Source organism: Pezoporus occidentalis, unplaced genomic scaffold (assembly GCF_034315485.1).
Source record: "Pezoporus occidentalis ecotype Australia unplaced genomic scaffold, CSIRO_AGI_Poc_V1 ctg13, whole genome shotgun sequence".
Lineage (NCBI taxonomy): Eukaryota > Metazoa > Chordata > Aves > Psittaciformes > Psittacidae > Pezoporus > Pezoporus occidentalis.
In genome coordinates this window covers 2,030,471-2,053,133 of record NW_026913103.1, presented here as the reverse complement: position 1 = coordinate 2,053,133, position 22,663 = coordinate 2,030,471, and the positions used below count along the sequence as shown (strand labels likewise).

General features: G+C 35.1%; 1 protein-coding gene across 6 annotated transcripts in view; it reads right to left on the bottom strand.

Moving 5' to 3' along the window:
• ADGRB3 (adhesion G protein-coupled receptor B3) overlaps window positions 1-22,663 on the bottom strand; it is a 465,858-nt gene that overhangs the window by 167,710 nt on the left and 275,485 nt on the right. For all 6 annotated transcript variants that reach the window (XM_062608135.1, XM_062608134.1, XM_062608138.1 and 3 more), the window contains 2 exons: window positions 22,296-22,398; window positions 17,238-17,281 (listed from right to left, as the gene is read on the bottom strand). In XM_062608135.1, coding sequence (XP_062464119.1) covers window positions 17,238-17,281; window positions 22,296-22,398 — 147 coding nt within the window. The remainder of the gene's footprint in view (window positions 1-17,237; window positions 17,282-22,295; window positions 22,399-22,663) is intronic.

Genomic DNA, 22,663 nt, shown 5'->3' with positions numbered 1-22,663 from the left:
TCTTCCAATTTAAAAATCATCATCTTTATATTAGTAATTCCCCTCTCAAAGGGAGGGGTTTACTCCTTATTCTCAAAACCACACAGAACAGGAGAACAACACAATATATACAGCAAATATATTCAGAAAATTTGTACATCTCTGTACACGTGTGGGAGGTTTGAGGATATATGATGGAGGATTTTAAATAATCTTTCAGAAATTCTTCTAACTTATTTTTTTTTAAAAGCATCTCAAAACTTCTAGTGCTAAATTGAAGAAGACTTGAGGTGTGCAGACTTACAGATGTTCTGTAGATTGCAGTTAAACTATTCACAAGATGTGTGCTTAAGCAATCTTAATCCAATACTTTGGCGAGATCTGGGTGTCAGGAGAAATTGTGAAAGAGTAAAATCATCTTTGAGAATTATTTCTTAATGAACTAAATATATAAATATATTTAATGAACTAAAACAGAATCTTTTTTGAGTTCTATCTGATTTTTAAAAGGCACCAAATGACTAGCAGGAAAAGGCCTTATTAAGTTCTGATTTGGAGTGATTCCAGCCCAGAGACCAGCAAAACTGTTGCTGGGTGGTAGGCATAAAAAGCCATGTGTTTAAATAACATAGCAATCATTACATTGGGAACGAAATTCTCAAGCCTGAGAATCAGAAAGGACACTGCTTGTTTTTCAGGTCTCTGATTGAGTGAGAATAGACTGTTGTTCGATTGTAGTCTTAAACCCATTCAAAGTTAAATGGAAGTCACTGAAGGAAAATATGACACTCCATAATGCCATTCAGACATAGGCTCTTTTCGGAAAAGTGCTGTACTTGTACTGCCCTTACTTGAGGGTTTCAGTGCATTTTCTCCATTGTATCTGTTTAAGAATTTAGGCTTTATTCAAGGGCTTGTAGATGGCTGTTCTGTAGTTATAGTGAGAAAGGAAGGGTACGAGTAAAACCAAAAAGAAGACTTCCATGGTAATCAAGACTATTAAAATATATTTTTCCTGCAAAAGCAGGTCTTGGTGTCATTGGCAAACTTTCTGAGGGCGCACTTAATCCCATTGCCCATGTCACCAACAAAGATGTTGAACAAGACTGGTCCCAACACCGATCCCTGAGAGACACCACTTGTTACTGGTCTCCAGCCAGACATTGAGCCATTGACCACAACTCTTTGCATTCAGCTATCCAGCCAGGTCTTTGTCCACTGAGTGGTCCATCTGTCAAATTGATGTCTCTCCAATTTAGAGACAAGAATGTCGTGCAGCAGAGCGTCACTTTGTACAAATCTATGCAGATGAGGTCAACTGCTCTACCCTGTCCATCAGTTCCATAGCCCCATCATAGAAGGCCACCAAATTGGTCAGGCAGGATTTCCCCTTAGTGAAGCCATGCTGGCTGTCACCAAGCACCTTGTTGATTTTCATGTGCCTTAGCATGCCTTCCAGGAGAATCTGCTCCAAGATTTTGCCAGGCACAGAGGTGAGACTGACTGGTCTGTAATTCCCTGGGTCATCCATTTTCTCCTTCTTGAAAATGGGGGTTATATTTCCCTTTTTCCAGTCGTCAGGAACTTCACCTGACTGCCACGATTTTTCAAGAAGGGTGGACAGTGGCTTAGCAACTTAATTTACCAGCTCCTTCAGGACCCGTGGGTGGATTTCTTCAGGTCCCATGGACTTGTGCATGTTCAGGTTCTTAAGATGGTCTCGAACCAGATCCTCTCCTACAGTGGGCCCAAGGTCTTAATTATCACAGTCCTTGCATTTATCTTCCAAGACTTGAGAGGCATGGTTAGAGCACTTGCCAGTGAAGACTGAGGCAAAGAAGTCATTAATAAACTCAGCCCTCTCCAAATCCAGGGTAGCCAGTTCTCCTTATAGCTTCCGGAGAGGCCCCATATTGTTCCCAATCTGTCTTTTATGTGCAACGTACCTGTAGAATCCCTTCCTGTTATCTTTCACATCCCTAGCCAAGTTTAATTCTAACTGGGCCTTAGCTTTCCTAACCTGGTCCCTAGCTTCCCGGACAACATCCCTTTCTTCTTCCTGGTGTGTCTGTCTTTGCTTCCACCTTTTATAAGCCTCTTTTTTTCCCTCTAAGTTTCCTCAGCATCTCCTTATCCATCCAAGGAGGTCTCCTGGTCCTCCTGCTGCATTTGAGATGTATTTCTTAAGACCAAGGAGTGCTCTTGGTCTTAAAGATATCCCTTTTTTCTTTTAAACTTTAGCCACAGCAATATTGTGACCTTTTTAACAATCTACTGAAGTTTTCTTTCAGCAGATAAATAACACAGGGACTTTCAGTTCAGGAAAGCAAAAGCTTAAATTTATGAAGACAAAGAGTGCCAATAATATAACAGACAAGATCATTTAATGTGCAGATATCAAACTAAACTCACATAGATTGAAGATAATGAACCTACTTATATAACCAACTTGAAGACATTCTATATAACATTTTGTTACGTTATGCTTTTGTTTCACATTTTTCCACTAAAAAGTAGCAATAGGGGCTAATCTGTATTTCTCATAGGTGATGAAAAAAATTGTCATTGACATCATATTTTGTAAAAATTCTAGAATTTTCACCCAACTGGGAAGCAAGTTAAAAACACAAAGTACATTAACCTCAGTATTTAAAAAGTAAATATCCCAAAAGATTAAGAGAAAATGCACACAGGTTGAAGTAAAATTAACTTTAGATGGATATTTCAAAGTTAACTGGTTGTTTGCACAAGAGCAAAATAAGTAAATATTGAATTATTTGGTAAGCAGGACATTTTTTTCTGGAAACAAATATGATCCTTATGTTATTCATTGCCTTTGACCACTCAAGTAACTACTTGGGAGTTACCACATGTTTCACTGATTACATTATTGTAAAGGGCAAAAGATCCCTCAGACTAAAATTTCATTATTTTTACACATCCTTCTGGAAAGACTGCCTAAAAAGTATAAAACTGTGATTTAATGATGATCAGAACTTGCATCCTGTACAGCATACTGAAGTAAAGGTTTAAGGGTGAAATGAGAGCAAGCAAAACCCAAAGTTGATAGCATGTGGAACTATGCAGTTCACGGAACAGAAACCAGTTTTTGAATATTTCTAAGACAAAATTCATGATATTCTTGTTATAGTGCTTCAGATAATGTTTTATTAATAATTAGTTTTCTTGCTACATTCCTGTCTGCTGACACAGGTAGTCCCTGCAAACAGGATGTTTGCACATAAATGGGTTATACTTTTTTGTGTGAGTGCTATCTGTCTTGTTAAATTAATTTCAACATATGAGAAAAGTGCCAGGTCAGTCAGCAAGTGAGGGGAAAGGAGTGTAATGTAAGCCATTCAGTTCTAGCTTTTAAGGTTTAGAGTACATCACCCTAGTAGTTTACATCACCCACTACAATTAAGAAAGATAGTGAAAAGGTTATGTTTAGGTTTTTAGCCTTTTGGAACTGATTTAAGAGGCAATAAAAAATATTGAGATACAATTGGGATTAATAAATCATGACAGGTTTGTACTCTGTGTCACTACACAGAATGAGAGTAGATTTTCTGCTTCACAAATTTCAGACCCCCTAATTATTAAAAAAATATGGCAGAGGAACCATATAGCCAGAAGAGTTAACCTGATTGATTCTTTGCCTGTGCAAACTAATAAATAGTATGTGCATTTTGCAGGAATTGAAATCTGAAAAACAGAACTGCTTAAAGTCACACAAAATGTTATGCTGCAGTTAAAAAAAAAAGGAAAAAAATGAAAAAAAAAAGTGACAAAGATGAAATCCTGGGCCTTTTTGCACAATGGTGATCTAGATTATAGGATCTATACTGGTTTTAAACACATACTAAGAAGTCTGTTCAATACCCACTATGGCTTTCACAAAGTTATGTATGATTATAGTTTTGAAAATGCCAGAAAAGTTAAACATCAGACCATTTTGTGTTCTCATTATAGCTGTCTTCTGTTGCTGTTGTACTGCTTACTGCCTTTATAATAATCTTTGTGTGGTAACTATGATAAAAGCATGGAAGGCTGATAATATATTAAAGTTCTTTTACTTCATAACCAAGAATCCAAAGAGGGCAGAAAATACATAAAAATACTTTGGGGAACAAAATCAACCTTGTAGAATCACAAATACCCATTTTTTTTATAATCTTATTCAAGACTGCAAATAAGGTAAAACGTTATTTTGTTAACACCTGATTCTCATTCTGACCTTTTTCTCAGAAACGAAATATTCTGTTTCAGATTACACCTTAGTCCCAGTGAGGGCTCATTTCTCATTTTGTTTCATTAAAAATGTCTATCAATTTAATTTTATGTTTCGAATATTAACTTTCTCTCATGCATTTCCTGTCCTCTGACAAGATACTGGTAACTTGTATGTTGCCATTGGAGGATATTTTCTCCATTAGTCACAGGCTGTTACTATGAACTGAACAAACTTGAAAAATGTCCACGTCCAAAAACTACAAGCTTTATAGCTTAATTTACTTCTGAACTCTATTCTTCTATATCCAGTTTTGTGAGTTTAATGTCTTAATAATATTTTCAATATTTTTAATTATGCTTATTATTTTTAGTTTTGCTTGCAAATAAAGCAGCTCTACGAGATCACTGCTTATAGTCTGATGGTCAGGGGTATCTCCTGGAAAGAGAAATATTAGGTTTGAACCCCTTCAGACTGAAGAGGGCTTAGAACCACTAGTACTGCACAAAGACTTTAACCTTAGGTTATTTTGCAAATGTCATCCTTCTCTCTTTATTAAGTATGTGTTTGGCAATCCATATCCTGAGGTAGAAATTATTACAGACAGCAGGATTCATTTTGGTATTGAAACTTGCAAATTTAACTACCTAGAGTATGGAAGGTGTCCAAGCTTCCCTTATAGCTAATGGAGATTTTACCAGTACAGTCTATAGAGCCTAGAGGACAGTTTACCTGTAGTAGGTACCTGGTGACTGTGGCCCTGGCAAATATATGTTTGAGTGCTTTAATTTCCTTAATTTTGCAGTTAATGCTGCTGTTAGTAGTTGAATCCATTTTCTATATACACTACTACTAGAGATATCTTTTGATGCCTTTGACTTCATCTGCTTTGAAGGTCATAGGTTTCTCCTGTCTCTTGTAGGTATATCCTGAAAATACTCTACATGCCTGTCTTAAGGTACCTAAATAGAGCGTTTAATATTAATCCTTAATTCTAGGCCTTATTCAAACACATTTACGTATCAGTTATTTCCAATTTCCTAGCTCTACACAGATCTTGGGCTCAGTAGAGTTAACAGAAAAGGGTAGGTGTCTTGTTTAGTTGTTGTGAGTCACTTCTTGTAGTTCTTACCTCTCATTTGGCTATCCAGGACATTTTGACACCAAGCTTCAGGAAAATAAATAATTCTGATACTTTCAGTGGCCCATGTTTCAGGCTTCTACACTTAATTTGGATACTTGAAATGCAGTAAATCTGGCAAACAAAGGTGCTTGTTTTGTTTTCATATTACCAAGATATCATTCTCGCATATGTATCAGCTTGCACTTGTAAAATGACACTTCTTAAACAAAATTAAACAAAACAAACAAAAAAATCCAGAAGGGAAAGTATTAAAAACAACAGCTGTGAAATTGGATGCTGCTGATCTGTACTTTAAAATCAAATACAAATAATAACAAAAACTTATTGACATCCCCAGAACACTATCCTGGGTGTTCCTCGGGTTTTGTGATATGTTTTCTTAGAAACAATTGCATTCATGAAAATTAACAGAAAATATAAAGGCCTAGATGAACCAAAAGGAAAAATAATTGTATACGTTATAAAATGACATGTAGCTAACAGTTTAAGCTGGCAGGAGTAAATAGAGATTGTAAAAGAAGAGTATCTCTAAAATAGCATGCCCAGTATATATAGAAACTCCATACACAGCAGAATGTGTTAGAAAATACCTTCCCACCTCATTCCACTCCCAGTCCTCCCTGGTTCGTCCCAAAATTGTCTGAACAAGCAGTTGTTTTGTTCTCCTGAGATTAAGATGCTTTTTGTCTGGGATTTCAACTTGTATCATCACTCTTTGATAGTTGTGCACCTACACACTAGTCTTTCATGGTTCCTTAAAATGACATACAAGAGATGGTGCTGTTTTTGCAGGAAGGTGAGAGTGAAGCCAGGACCACATGAGGTTTTTTTACAAGTGCTTGACATTTTCTAGACTAAAGAAGTATGGGTAATTCTGGTGGCTAGGTCATGGAGTTGTGGACCTAGGAGCCCCTTATTCTTTAATTTTGGCTGAAACACTGACTCACTATGATATGTAGACATCTGTATATTTTCTTGACTGTGATGAAAATGTTTCTATTTATTTACTGCAAAAACCTCAGAGGAAAATAAGGTTGTGTCTGATTGGAATTTTCTTCTGTAAATCACAAAAACACAAGAATGGTCTGTTTCAGATGAAAAATAAAAATAAAACATATTCCCAAGAGTCAATTGTACAGGGAGAGTAAGTAAGGAGAGAGAGAGGCAGAGAGAGAGAAAGAAAAAAAATGTGTGTTTTTTTTAAATTTAGCATAATTGTTCTCCTGTATTTAGAACGAAGAAGATACAGTGTAATTCACAGTAAGGTGTATGCTATTTAATTTGAGATTGGTAAATACTATCTAATATAAATAACTTTAAAAGCACATAGAATCTGACACAAGATAAATATGTATTGCACTATGCAGACCATGTCTTGCTCTGTAGTACAATAAAGAAAATGATGTTCCATATTTTCAATTGTACTTCTTGGGGTGGGGGGTGGTAAATATGTTTTACGTGGTTTATTCCTCAAATATTTTAATCTGCATGTGTAAATGATATCATGAAGTATGTGTGTGAGTACACACACAATTTGTGTACCTGAAACATCAGGTGTTTACAAGAAAAATGAGAAAGGATGGGAAGAATGGGCCGAAGATGAGTGATGTGCATAGAAAAAATACTACTGATTTTTTTTTGTACGTTACAAATTTTAAAGTATAATCTGCTTAAAAAAATATTAGGCTATCTACTGAAAATTGCTGACTGTCATTTTAGAATCCCTGTACTAGCTGCATGGCACTGTGCTGGTTAAATTCAATCAGAAGTTGTTCAAATAATTATTATTTTTGTAACAAATCTAATATCTGGTATTTGGTATATTTACATTTTAAGCTAATCTGATATTATATTAAACCCATAGTTTCTTTTTATGAATAACCATTTAAAACTGCGCAGATATCAAAAAAGTACTCACTGTCATTCTAAAAAGACATTGCAGATTCATATTGCAGTCAAAATGCAATAATGAAGTAGTATAAATCTGAAGGATTTAGTTTTTGGTCTGGTCAAATAGTGTCCTCTTTAACAGGCGAAGAGTACAAATATATCAAATTCATTATGAGGAGCGATTATGTTTTTCTGGTTCTATATTGCTGTATATGTCACTATATGCAATCCCTTTATTATTGTCATTCAAGTTGATTGATAGAGTAATCCCTGGATTTGTGCCAATACCTGTGGAGTGATTCTAGTTCTATGGTCCCAGTCCAGCATGCCAATTAAGCCTGAGTTTTCAATGAGTTTATTGGTAAAATTGACATTAGCAACATACTTCTGTTAAGTGATGAACTGATAGCAATATGATGGCATTCTAATTCATGCTTTCGATATGTGCAAAGATATTTCTGTAATTTGAAAGACAAACATTTTTCTCTGCTTCCATTGAGTTATGGTTAAATGGAACAGAGAAGACAACCACTGCAAATTGCATCATTAGGATAACATTGGGATAACATTGGGAACCATAACCATAGCCTGTGAAATTTAGAATTACATTATATTCTCCATTGCCTAGAATAATACCACGGATTGCAGGATGCATATGTATATTATATTTAGTTAACTAGCTATGCAAGAAATCTCTCTCACTCAACATTATCAGAGAAGATGATGATAACATTAAAAAATCATCACAAATATACCATGCTTTCAGCTAAAAATCTATTCAGCTATAATCTAGCAGCTATTCAACACAGCAGGTTTTTTTCATGAAATTGCTTTGCTTGGAGCTGTTCATCTACGTATTAACTTCCATTTTAACTTGTTTAAATCCTGATATATATTTGTATTATTCTTACTAAGGTCTGGCCATCCTGCATAGCTTAAGCTTAATAAAATATCTTCTATTCAAATTAAGTGGTAAGTAGTATAAATATTGTCCTTATAAGCTTTAAAATGTTTAGAATTTCAACTGATAAAACCCAAACCATTATTTTAAATATTTTATCCTTGTTTCTGGGCATTTTAATTTTATGGTAAATTCCATTCATACGAGGTACATTCCTTTAATAAAATGTTAGAAAATTTAATGTTAGCCTCTACTGTTTCTGTTTCAAAGGAATTCAACCAGCACAGCTCATAGGAGAGAATGGTAAATTAAGTTGAATTTTACTCTCATGAACTGAATAGGGTTGAATAAATATAGTAAAAAACTAGTATACAGTAACCCTACTTCACATGTAACTCCTCATAAACTGGAAGATATGTGTAAGTTCATGTTCACTTTATGTTTCCTCTGTGTTGAAATGGAGTGCACGATGAATTAGTCTGCTTTTAATGACGTTATCTTCATCTGTTCACCTGTACACACCAAAGAACTGTTTATGCAGGATGAGATTCTGAGTCCCACAGACAAAACACTATGCAATGGAAGTATGGATAACTAAGGTAAGATCAGTAAAAAGATAGCAAAAAACCTGGTATATTTTGTCTTAGGTTTTGTCACATATAAATGATGGAAGTGTGTATCTGCTATGTAACCTACATTGCAGTGCATTTTTCTGATTATTAGAACGTTTCAAAGAATAAAAGTCTTAAACCCACTTTCTTTATCCACTCTGCACTGAGCTTCTTGTCTAGATTCAAATACTCGAAACATCATTCATTAAAATAACTCTATTTTTAATAACAATGGCCTCTGGAAGTCAACCATACATGAATAAATTTTTGTCTTTTTCTTTTTTTCTTTTTTTTCTGAAGAGTGGCTTTCCACAGAAATTGCCTTTTTCAAAATTTTAGATTGAATATTGACCAGATTTTGTCAGCGAGGACATAGACATTGATTGACGTCATGAATAGCACGTGAAGGTCTTTGCTTCCCTCTAGTGACTGGTCCAGGAAGAGATTTAACTGATTCCATTCATGCTGCTCAATTATGGCAGAGATTCAGCATAAGGTCAATTATGTGTAAAGATAGCTATGAGGTCATAGAGATACTGATGCAGTATTAAAGGTGCATTCTTGTGATAGTGCTTGATAAAATATGGTAGATTTAAGCTGGACACGTGTTTGACTGGTTTTGATGGAGTTTTATAGTTTTATCAGGCAGAGACACGATTTCAGAGTTTGACAATTCAAGAACTGGGGGATGACTTTACCATATATTTCAAAACACTGTTCCAAGCATTTACTTTAAGGTCATTTTGCAATATAAACACTGTTCCTGTAGAAAGACAGACCAGACTTCTCTTCAGAGAGAGCAGTTATTAATTCAGAAGACTTCATTCAGATTTAGATCCATGCATCTGGAAGTAAAGTCAAGCAACCATATAAATTGAAAATGCTCAGAAATTTCTTGTACTTTAGTCTAGTCTAGTAGGTATATTTATACCGGCTGCAGTTCTGTGTTTTTTGTAATGACTGCAAGTAAATTTGAAAGTAACAAATGCATATCTGAACAAAACAAAATGTTTTACTTATAAGCCATTTATGTACATAATCTGTGCCCCTATTGTCAAAGGAGCAGGTAAAAATAGCAGAAGAGTACTTTCCAAAGCTCCTGCTCACATGGATAAGCAATATTTCTCAGGTCTTTCATCTTCTTTGGTGATGTAAGTAAATTTCTTTTTTTGCTTAAGGATGGCATAATACAAGGACCTGTAGTGCTGTGGCACTCCTTCTGTTGGATAAACAACTAAATTCTCCAGGACAGGCAACAGTCATCAGAATGAATGAGAGTAAAGCTATTTAAGCTTTAGAGATCTGCATTATGGCAGGGAAATTATACTGGTTTTGAGAACAACTAGAGCGCATTCTCAAGTAGGACTCAGGGATTTGGAACTCTACCGGGGTTTGACGAGTGATCATGGACAAACAGCTTTGCTTTCATTATGCCCTTATTTCCTCTGTCTGTAAACCAGGCAGGACAGTACAAATCTCTGTGTTAAATTGTTTTTAAATTTACAGGTATAACACACTTTCTAGAGTTACAACTTCACAGTTGTAATTTTGCTATATTGTACTTTTGGAAGCTGTATTTGATTTAGCAAACACTGTTTTTCCCTACAAGAGTGAGTTCAAGTCCAGCAACATGCTGGATTCACAGATTCCATCTGCTGTATTTCTTGGTGAGTTATTACTAGGGAAAACAATAATCACATTCTATTTGACTTAGCAACATCCATGAATTTTTTTTTGGAAACATCCACACAAAACAAAATTATGACCAATTTGTTTTCTGTTTTAAAATTTATTCAGACTGCTTGATTATCTTCTGCCCTCACTACGTACTAAAAAAGAAATCTGTCAGAAATTCAATTCAAATCTTTAAATTTGATTAGAAAGATACAATCACTAGTTCTTTTTATTCATATTTCAGAATTATAATTGCCTGATATTACAAGAAACCACTATTTTTAGTTTCTGAAAAATCTACATTTACAGAAAGGCAATAAATAGTGATTCAGTTCTCAACAAATGGAGTTGATTAATCACCCAGTAAAAATTAAAAAGAAAGCAAACTTATTAGCAAGAATTAATTTGATTTCCTTTTTTTTCTATAAATCTCACCAGGCCATGTAAGCTCTGTTCATGGCTGTGTAGGTGTTAATGAAGAGCAGTGTTATAAAAAAGACCTAAATTATAAATTCCTCCCATATATAATGATTCATTTTGTGTATGACTTAAGCAAAGAAAATTTTAGTCTGACTCTTTTTCAACATAAAGACACTCCATTTTATACTGTACAATACCTACATATTTCAGACCTATGTACTCCTGCACTAGAGTGTAATCATAGCACTTTATGAATGCAAAAATATTTAAATTTAGGTCTTTCACCACTTGAGAAATGGATTGCCACTTGATCTGATCTGATGAAAATCAGCCAAAGCCTTTTTCAATGTCTTCTAAGGAATTTGAATCAAGTTTTTCATTCTGTATTGCTTTAATGAAAAAGAATATGATTCTGTAGAGTCAATTCTTCATGCAAGACAACCGGGAACAGATTAAGTAGTGTGCTACTGCACACGTTCTATTATGGAAAGTTCAGCATAAATGTAGGTATTCCAAGAGAGACTTATCTTTTGTATAAGTTCATTAATGTTAACTCTTCAATTAATTTCACAAGCATAACCATAGAATATAGCATGGAAAGAAAATTTTCTGCCTTAAATACGAAAGAAGCAAAGTCTGACTGAAAAGCTGAACCAACAAGTCTGACTTAAGTCTAGAAGCAAAGCTTCAGCTGCCATATTTTACCAAACTATATCTACATTAATTACTCTAATTCAATTATTCTGCTTACAGAAAGAAAAAAAAAAAGCTGTTTTGCTAATATTATGCATGCAAGCTTATATCCTAAAGTTGAATCACGGTCTGCCTTATAGGTAATTCTGTGAAAACATCACATTTAACTGGTAGACTCTTTATTTGCTTTGAACAAATTCTTTTATGGACAATTTCTCGATAACTTTATCAAGGGACAATGGGATAAAAATAATTAGAAGCTCTAGGGGATAATTAAAAACAGTAATTGCAAACTTTTTTTAATATTCTTTATAATGGTGGATGTTATATATGTCTGGAGTGAAATCCTGAAGTTATGTAAGTGTATATACAATTTCTCATTTCTGATATACAGGTATTCATATTTTCACATAGCTTCAGGATAGAAAATCTAAACCACTGTCAGTGTAAATTTATATGGCAATGGAAAAAAAAAAAAAAAGTAGAATAGACCTACCACTTACCATGAACTAAAACTGAATCAGGTCAAAATCCTTGCAATATTAAAAATTTCAGCTAATTGCACTGTACTTCTGCCACCTGTGTATTCAGCAGGAGCAAACTGCTCAGAGTACACATATGGACAAGTACAACATCATCATACTGTTATAACATCCTTCTGCAGCAACTGGCAGAAAAGAGCCCCGGAATACTAAAGCCCTTTCTTTACCCAGTGCTGTGAGATGCCATGTTGCACCATGTACAGCTGTGGAGCACACCAGCAGCAGCAGACACTGTCCTGTGGAGAACACGTGCCCACATTATGTTCAATGCACGCAGCATCTGCATTGTTTTGCTAATTAGCTGGTAACTCTTGAAATTCCAATGTGAGAAATCACTTTCTTGCCACCTCGTCTACCCATCTTCTACACCCTCATCATGATGGGGTTACCCAAGGGCTGCATGTGAAGGTGGTACTCGCAATGCTCAGTGGCACCAGCTTCCAGCCTCTTACTGTGTTCTGACCCTGGTTCAAGAGTCTAGGGGCAGTGTCCTCTAAGACAAGTGACTAGTTTTGTCAGGCCAAACTTTCATGGATCCTAGAGCTCCATAGAGACTGCATGCTTTGGCCCCTATCAGAGGTACAAGCATCGGAAAGGCAACAAAGTTCAAGAGAACTGTTCAGACAGCCTACAAAGCTGCTACAGTAACTGGCATTTTTAAAATGGAAATATATGCATGCATATAAGCATTTTTTGATCCCCTGGGCTTACACAGCATTGCCCAGACTTACATAAAGCAAAACAGTGCTAGGAAAAAACATTGCTAGTGATATGGCTAAGATTGAAGTGTGGCATAGTGATAAACACATGGAAAGACTGGTAAAATTAAATATAGAGGTGCTGGGAACCAGCTCCCCAACCCATGAATATTTTCCTAAATAATATGGCAGAGTTCCAGCAGGACACGCTGTGAGTAACACACTCCAGCAGACCCGACAGCTCAGAGGGCATGGGCTCCTCTGAAAAGGCTGAAAAGTGTGTTTCAAACTCCTTAACTAACTTCTGCAATGAAAAAATTAAAGGGCTGGTCCTTGAAATCCCCAAGTAAGTGATCTAACCATTGGATTAATTTCTGATTGAGACTGTCTTTTCTGTCTTCCTCTGCCTTATTCTTTTCCTTTCCAGAAAGGTAGAAGTTTCATTTCCTCTTAAAATCTTTAAAATCACTTCTGTGGGGTGGGAAAGTCAGCCCTAGTACTTGACTGACTTCTTTTCTTTTTCTTTGTGGACTGAGACACTGGAAGTAATGTATCACAGTCAATCCCTGACAGCAGGGATAGTTTGTTTGTGCCTGACAATGCAAAGCAGAAAAGATACAACTTTTTCTTGAGTTTCTGTTTGGTTCACTTAAGGAATCAGATTATTTCTCCTCAGAATGTCAATTAAAAATATTCCATGCATTTTCCCATGCACTGAAAGGAGAAGCATTCAGCATCCTAAGATTGAATGCTTCTCCTTTCAGAGTATGGGAATCCACTGAACATTTAGACTATTTTCGGAAATGAATGGATAAAGATATCACTCAGACATCTGAGGGGGAAAAAATCATTTCTTACATACCTGTCGTGGTTTAAGCCCAGGCCATAAGTAAGCCACACAGCCCTCTCACTCACTCCCCTCCTTTCTTCCCCGCCCCCCCACTCTCAGAGGGAGGGGGAGGAGACTCAAAAGAATGCAACTCTCACAGGTTGAAATAAGAACAGTCCAGTAACTAAGGTATAACACAAACCTACTACTGCTACCACCAATAATAAGAATGATAAGGGAAATAACAAGGGAAGAGAATACAATACCACCCATCGATACCCAGCATGACCGACCAGTGAACCAGCCCTTCCAGGTAACTCTCAATTACATCCTGGGCATGACGTGCTGTGGTATGGCATACCTCTTTGGCTAGTTTGGGTCAGGTGTCCTGTCTCTGCAGCCTCCCAGCTTCCCCTCCTCCCTGGAAGAGCATGAGACTCAGAAAGTCTTTGGTCAGAGTAAATATTACTGAGTAGTAACTAAAAACATCGGTGTTATCAGTGCTGTTCCCAGGCTGAAAGTCAAAAACACAGCACTGCACCAGCTACTAAGAAGGAGAAAAAATGACTGCTACTGTTGAACCCAGGACAATACCATTGATGCTACCAGGTTCATGTAGAGAAGCTGGAAATATCAAAGGAAATACCAGAACTCAAAACCAGCCTGGTTAAATCTGCACAGGCAGAGATGCTTTATGTTTTGCTAGAATCAACTGAAATAAAATGCTGAATTATTGGACTTGACTTTGCCCTTTAGAATACATGACATAATATTTTATTCTTTAGTTGCGTCTCAATATTGTACACACATTTCACTAGCTGGCTATGGAGTGGGCACAAGCCTGCCTGCTTGATAAATGTAAAACCTTATAAATTATCATCACAAGGAAGAATCATCAAATCTTATAGAAAGAATAGATTAAAACAGCTTTTGCCAAAGTTATGACAATCAAATTGTCACAGATAGCAATGGCAGTAAGTAAGCTTGATGATCTGGTGTGACTGGGCAGCTCACAGATCCAGAACTTTCTTCAAGGATGGATGACAGGGAACCATAATTACTTATCAGTCTCCTGAGAAGCATGCCCAAAACCCAGGGAGACAAAGCTTCCCCTGCTGTTAGACAAGTATTAAACTGACAAGATCAGTGGAGGAAGTATCATTTACCAAATGTGAACTTGGAATGCATGCAGATAAAGATGTGGGAGAAGTGACTAAAAAGGTGGCAAAAACCTTTAGAGGGTACTGCTGGCTGCATGCCAATGATAAAAGCAAGCACAGGTTTTATCTGAAAACCACTTAATTTAAAACACCCGTCTCAGCAGAGACTACTGATTAGTTAAGTACCTTCAAATAAAGCATACTATTTTTTGTTGAGTTTATTCCAAAATGCTTGCCAAATCCTGGTTATGCAACAAGTACCGAGTTTGGAAGGACAGCTCTGTAGGATTTGCTATGTGGATGAGGCTATTAATCCATCAACTCCATTTGCCTGCTGTTGAGAGTGGCTAATTCCTGACACTTAGAAAAAAAAGTGGAAAATATAAAAGAAAGACAAGCCACCACCAAGAACCCAACATCACCCTGGGCACCTAGCCAACTACATAATTATTTATTAAGATTTATAAATGACAGGAACCTATTCAGCATTATAGAGCTTTCATGATAATTTAAAACTCACAGGGCCAGACTGCAAATTCTGAACTATACCTGAGTAAATACATATAAAATACTCCAAAACAAAAAATACGTATTACAAAGATAAAATTATGAATTAACTAATGCTGCCACAGCTAACATTAAGGACTTTTTCCTAAAGGATTGAGCAAAAAACCCAGAATTTTGCTTGCCTTTACACACTCAGGTAAGAGATAATGTTAACATTCTTATAAAATAAACCACCTACATTTGTAAAACAAACGACAATGGTGTCCATGCAGACCTTATTGATACATCATATCTTACTGTGAGTATTTGATGGCTCATAGAACTTTTCAAAATACTTAACCCTCCAAGTATACCCCCAATCTTCAAATATTTTAACATCTTCAATAGCTAGCATGGCTATAAAAGATATCCTTCAGAATATAAAAACTGTTTCTCCCTATAAACCTCAGGCTATTTTATGTAAGCTTTATGTAAATGTTAGATGCTTCAAAAATTAATTTTTCCATCCAGATTCTGAAGCATGCTGAAACCACTACTTACATGTAGCACTAAACTTCCCTATAAACAATATTAAGATAAATGTATGCAAAACAAGTGGCAAGCTCAAAATACGTATGTTGTGAATCCAGGATACCTGCATGAAATCTTTTAATTGCATTGCTAAATCTACTGCATGCTGGGTTTTTGTTGTGTTTTTTGTTTGCTTGTTTGGTTTGTTTTTTTTGTGCTAGTCTAACTCTGTGCAAATATGACTTTGATATTCTGCAGTGAGATCAGGTCATGTGCTCTAAATACACAGTGCTTAAAGTACTGCATGGAAAAAAGGTAAATAAAGCACTGTACTACTGCTGTGTAAGCAGAACATTGTGAAGAGGAAACATAGAACATATTCCAAATGTTTTGCATTCCATGTGCACATAATCACATATAATATCAAATCTTTCACACACTTTATCCCACACACTTTACAGAAATTAAATGTTATGATGTTGCTTTCAAATAACTGCATTATGATTCTTTCATAGAGGTATAAACCATGGCACTACTTGTATTTGGAGTGATTTCTAGTATAATGTACAAATTTTCTCATGTCTGCACTACAATGTTGTGTCTCAGACATCAGTGTATTGATATAAATCCAGGCTCAAGGATAAAAGCACTCACACAATCACAGACACACAATTTTTAACACTGTAGATGAGTCTGTAGAATAAGACATACATACTACTCCTGGACAAGATGAAGTTGCCATCATCTTCAAAAAAGTAATATGGCAACCATATAGGGATACTTCTTGAAACACTTAATCTGTATTTAGGCAAAGTTCACCTTGACTTTAATGGGACATTTACTGTGAAAGATTAACGCAGCAAATTACAACTGTATAAATGTGGAAATATTTTCAAACCACACTGTTTTTACTGCTTTACCTCTTCACAGCATCATTTTCTGTTTTGCTACTGAAGGCACACATACTGAAAAAGTAGCAGAAAACTGCTAGCAAGCTTTCACTGTTTAGTATACAGCTAATATTTTACTAAACTAAAATGAAAATTTGCACCAACTAAAATGAAGATTGCTCTGGGTATCACACTTGAAAATTATATTTATCCCTGCAGTAACAGAAATGGAAGCCTTCCTTAGTTATCTATCTGATCATTTATCCGCTTGCTTGTTGCCCAGCAACTACCATCAAGGAACTACAGTTCTTAGACATCCTCATTTTAATCTTGAGAAAGATTAAAAGTACTATGTGTGTAATCTCTTTCTGGTGAGATATTGTATTATTTCAATTTAAGTATCTGCAGAAAGGAAGCCCAGTGAGAGGAGAATCCGGTATTTTCACTCCATGAAAGGTTCATTTTCCCTGCACTTGTACCAAACCATTTCCTAACCAACTGCTTAAATATTGTTAGGTACTCTGTAATATTTGAGCCATAACAAATAAAAGCACTTACGTTCTTGAATCATCCCACAGCACACAGTAGGGGTTCAATGTGCCCTAAATAAAAAACAAATAAAACCTATTAGTTACTGGTATACAAAAAAACATGCTAGGATTGACCAAAGCATTTACCTGGGTCTCCTCCTACACAATAACACTTATACTCTAATGAATTGATGCCACTGAAATTGCAAAAGCTGAAGGTTAATTCTTAGGGAGTATTTAAAAAGCACTTGAAAAATGCAGAGTGTTTGTTGCATTCTCTATCTTAGATAAGGTAAGCATAAAAATGTCTATTTGGTATATCCTAGGAAAACTGGAAGAGTTACAAATAAGATGTAACAAATAAGAGTTAATCTGTTAAGAGACTAGACTTGACTAAACATTTCTGGGTATGTTCAGAAACATAACTTTAGGCCCCTCTGGAGCTTGGATGTCAGAACCAGTTATGCCTTTAAAAAATTTAAGTATGTATTGGGCAAAATATCTGGAGCCTGGGATTTAAGATGACCCCATATTCAATACACAAGACCTTCTGTCAGTTAGGTTCTAAATCAGCAGAGATTTACACTTAAATTATTTATCTTTTGTGTTGACCTTTATAATCCCAGCTCCAACCTCTTCAAACTCAGTTGAAGATTTCTGATTTGATTTAAAACAGGATGGGAATCTAAGTTTATTACATATCATTAAACTGTAGGTAATGTTTTGGGAAATTGAAACATCCTTATTATTACTCATGTTTATCTTGCTGCCTGGGAAAAGTTGTGACAAAATTAAAATTCCCATTCAACATAGATATTGGATATTTCCTGAAGTCAGAACTATATAAACAAAGTAGATGCAAATTAGAAAATAAAAATATATTTTTAACAAAATCACATGTGATTTGAAGAAACAGGTGGAATACACTATTTTCTTAAGTCAATGTTAATGTAGTTCTTTCATGAACAGTGTTGGTACAGTAGATAGCTTCATATAAACAAAACACACCTTGGTATTTTATTCTAAAAATTATTTATAGAAAAATTATGGCAACCTGTGAAGTAAAATTTTATTAAATATTTAAATTTTTCCATCCACCTTTTTTGTCAATGATAGAAAAGGTCCTTCTGAAAATGCTTGTGAGAGATGTATTTAGGGAAATTTTCACCCTGTACTTCAGTAGTTTGCTGACTGCATTGAATTTTGTGAGTAAACTATAAATATTTAAAACCAACATATGGCACTTTATATTAACGTAGCTCTGTACAAACATAAATAAAGGATGTTCCATTCCCTGAAGTATTTATAATATAAAGAAGAGGAAGAGGAAGAAGGGATAGGACAAAATACTGGGTGACAAGCACACTGAGATTCCAAGACCAAGTCCTGCATCGTTAGCCAAAAGCTTTGAGATACACTGATAGAACAGCATACACACAGATAAAAATTAAGAACAATGGAATAATGGTGCAGAATCAGCCTTTTTAAAAAAATGGATTTTTATAAAAAGTATTAGTTTGTATCCTAAGACTGGGTGAAGAAATTCTACTTGCAATCTGATATAGTTATATGCATATTAAAAAAGCATTCCTATAGCTGAGTTGTCAAAAGACATTGCATATCTGAGATCTGAGACCTGCCTTTCCTAGCAGCAGCAGGTATTACGCAGTTTATGCTTGCTATTTCTACCGTGCAAATAGTAAGAATACAAAAACACTTTCACAAATTATGTCCATTATAAGTAAATCTACAAAACAGAGGGAAATAAAAGCTTTTGCAGAGCTGAAACACAGTAAGACTGCAGCTGCCAGATCATGTTTCACTCTCTTTGAAATGTATACAAATGGAAAAAAAACACAGCTCTTGCCATTTAATTACCTAGCTGCAGCTAAGGAAGCAGCTACTGTGGTCATTAATGTTTAAGACTGTTGCAGTATTGATTTATACATTAAAGGACAGGAATGTGTGAATGTATATGTAACTATATTTCTGCCTGGCATATCAAACTGTTGAGATGCTATTGGCAACTTTGACAGCTATGCAGCACAGTGCCAATTCTGTTTTGAAGCCAGGGTTTTGAGTCTCATGGAAAGCTTGATGTCTGATGCTGCTGCTGGTGCGTTAGTTATGCGTCCCTGGAGCAAACTTCTGTGCTGTCAGAAGGTGAGAGTTCATAGTCTCTCTGGAGCAAGTAGGATTTTATTGAGTTTTTAAAAGATTACTTTGGTGTCTCTTTAATCAAACTACTGGAAAAATGTGATCACATTCATCAACGTGTTCACAGTTCATAAGACCAAATATCATCTTCTCTAAATAATGCATAGCAACTCACATTCTCATTGTAGTCAACTGCGTTAATTAATCTGCAAATCCAAATACCAAGCTGTATTCCAAACAGCACTGTAATTGTGATTTACATTTCCGCAAAAAAATAATTCTCTGTTTTTTTTAATAAATGTGATAATTTTGATGTAAAATGAAACGATGATAAATTTTGAATGAATTAATATTTTAAGGGTAATTTGAATTTAACATATTAACTCTTATTAAATGATCACATTTGCCCATCTTTTTTCATAATCTCTTATCTACTTAACTTAGTGGATGGGAAGGTAAAAGAAGAAATATGTGGGAATACTCCTATACATAATCAGGCACGCTCTACAAGTTGCTTAAAATATTAGTCATTAAATCAATTTGAAAACAGTTTCCAAACAAAAAATTAACAACATTTCAATAACAAAGGTTTGAAAAGAACAAAACATCAAGAGCCACTGAAAAAAAACCCCAACCAAACAAAAAAAGCCCCAGATATCCAGATGAAAGAGAATGTATTTCCTGTTTAGTAATTAATCTATGTAATTAATACTAGTATATATTTCTGAATGTAACATATAAGGCTTGTTCTATAGTAATAAATTCCTGTTTTCAGCTGAGAAAATTATTGTAGAAAATTATCAAAGAATGGTTTGTGTTGGAAAGGACCTTCAAGATCCTCTAGTTCCAACCTCCCTGCAATGGGCAAGGACACCCTCCACTAGACCTTTGTTGCATAAGGTCCCACCCAACCTGGCCTTGAACACTTCCAGGGATGCGGCTGCCACAGGTTCTCTGGGCAACCTGTGCCAGTGCCTCACCAGCCTCATAGCAAAGAAGATTAGAATTATATTCAGTCTGAAAGCAAAGAGCACTCAAACCTACAAAATAATATTTTTATGCATCTAGAGCCTTAGTTCTTTAAACCAAACTTGCATTATGGAGGCTAAGATTTGAATATAAAAATCATGAAACATTGAAAGATATTAAAATTTTAAAACTCATTTCCATTCCCAGATTTTCTAGATCAATATATGCCAATCCAGCTCTTACATCCAGCCTGATCAAGATCCTATATAAATGTACGATGCACATAAATGCAATTTAAGGAAAGGAAATTTGTTCCAAGTACTTGATGCTTCTTGGGATTAAATTCTAGGTAAAAAAAAATGAGCCAAAAAAAAAAAAATTAATTCTGATAGATTTTTGCATAGTTATTGTCCTTTTACCTTGTCAAGACATGAGCTAATACAATACTCATTAATATTCTATTACTGAAAGGTTGACAAAGCAAGGTGAAAAACTGTGTTTCTAATATAACCTTTCGTAAAAATAAAGTTTAATCTCTTCTCCAAGATTTTGAAACATGGAAAAACTTGTTTTTTAAATGACTCAAAGGGATGGATTAAAAAAAAAAAATAAATTTTGTTGTGGTTTTGTCTTGTTTTGGTTTTTCTTTTTTCCCCGATATATAGGATTAATTAATTTGTGGTCTACTTCAGCAAATACTTTACCAAATTTTTAGTGAAATTCTGACAGGGACAAAAGTTATATTAAATTACATCATTATATGATGTAACTTAGGTTGGAAAGAAAATAAAACTAAACCCCAAAACTACCCATCCTGAAACATTAAAATTAAATAGAATCAGAGAACCATAAAAAAAATGAAATCTCCACAGTTCTTCATCAATAAACTTCTATTCTTACTGAAATGTAAGGAGTCAGATTAGTTTATGTTTCTTTTAGTCCTTTCTTTTCTGCTTGACTTTGCAGTAAATTTCACGGAGATGTTATTTGCAGTATCATTTGTCTGGGAACTTAATAGTGGGTCATAGTGATCACTGATGGCAAAATTGACAGTTTCTTCTTGAGTAAAATGTAAATCAAAGATCGAGAATTTAAAGAGTTTTCATCATACTTTTGCCCAGAGACATGAATCCAGATTTGCTACTGACTGAATATTGGAAACTCCTCCAGCTGAACTGTACCTATATGACCACTTGAGCAACTGTTTATAACAAAAAAAACACAGCTTTACAGTTTTTTGCGTAACAGTACTATTTACTAAAGCTCTAGTAACTATGTCTTTTCTAATAATCTCTTTATGCTTTTACTAAACTCTTTCAGCAACATAAACAGAATTTATATGCCATGCCTTCACATGTATTACTCCCATGCTTGTTATTTAACATTATTTCTCGATATTGTACACAACAAAAATTTCCTGCAAAAGATATTTTATTCTCCTTCTTGCTGCTGGGAGATTGCTGACAGCAGGAAGAAAAACTGTTAATATTTTTCATAGAGTTAAACATAGAATTCCTTCTTTCAGATTTAAAACATTTTAAATGTGAGATTAAAAGCTGCTACAATAGGTTATGTAAAAACTGGCTTTTGTTTATAAAATGACAGAAAAGGCCTTAAGAACTATGGAGCTTTATGACTCATTCAGGGAGCAAGAGGTTAAGCATTCAGCACACTACACTTTCAATTGTGTCCATCAAAGCAGCTAATGGAGAGGTTTTGGTAGGAATTGCTGTTTAAATGAAAACCTCAGAACTCACAGAACAACAATTAATTTTGTGTTGCATGAAATATGCATGAAATACGAACATATTACCTTCAAAGTACGTTAGACTGTTCCTGCACTTAACTTTTATCCGTTAAACCGGGTTTTATTATCTGGTATTTAAAAGAACCTCACTTCTTACTCTATAGGATCTGATAAATACACTTGGAAAAGCATATCAGCTATGCTTGTACTTACATTAGACAGATGGGCAAGTTCTATCTCCAGGAAAGAATCGGTAGTTCTGGGCTCAGGTCGTATAGTTACAACAATGATTTTTGAATTAACAACAGTAAAATTCCTGAGGAGAAAAAAAAAAAAAAAAGAAGTAAAAAAGTAAGATTTCAGTTAATATGAGGTTAAATGAGGCTTCTGATATTTCATTTAAGGAAGTATGTCATGGGTATTTTCCATTACTTTAGCTGACAAATATTCAGGGAGAAAATATATTTGTTTGGAACTGGTGAAAATATTCACTCATTGCCAACCTTACTCAACACATTAAAGACTGAAGAGCAATAATGGTGGCAGAAGTGCCATTCCTTAAACTATGATTTACTAATTAG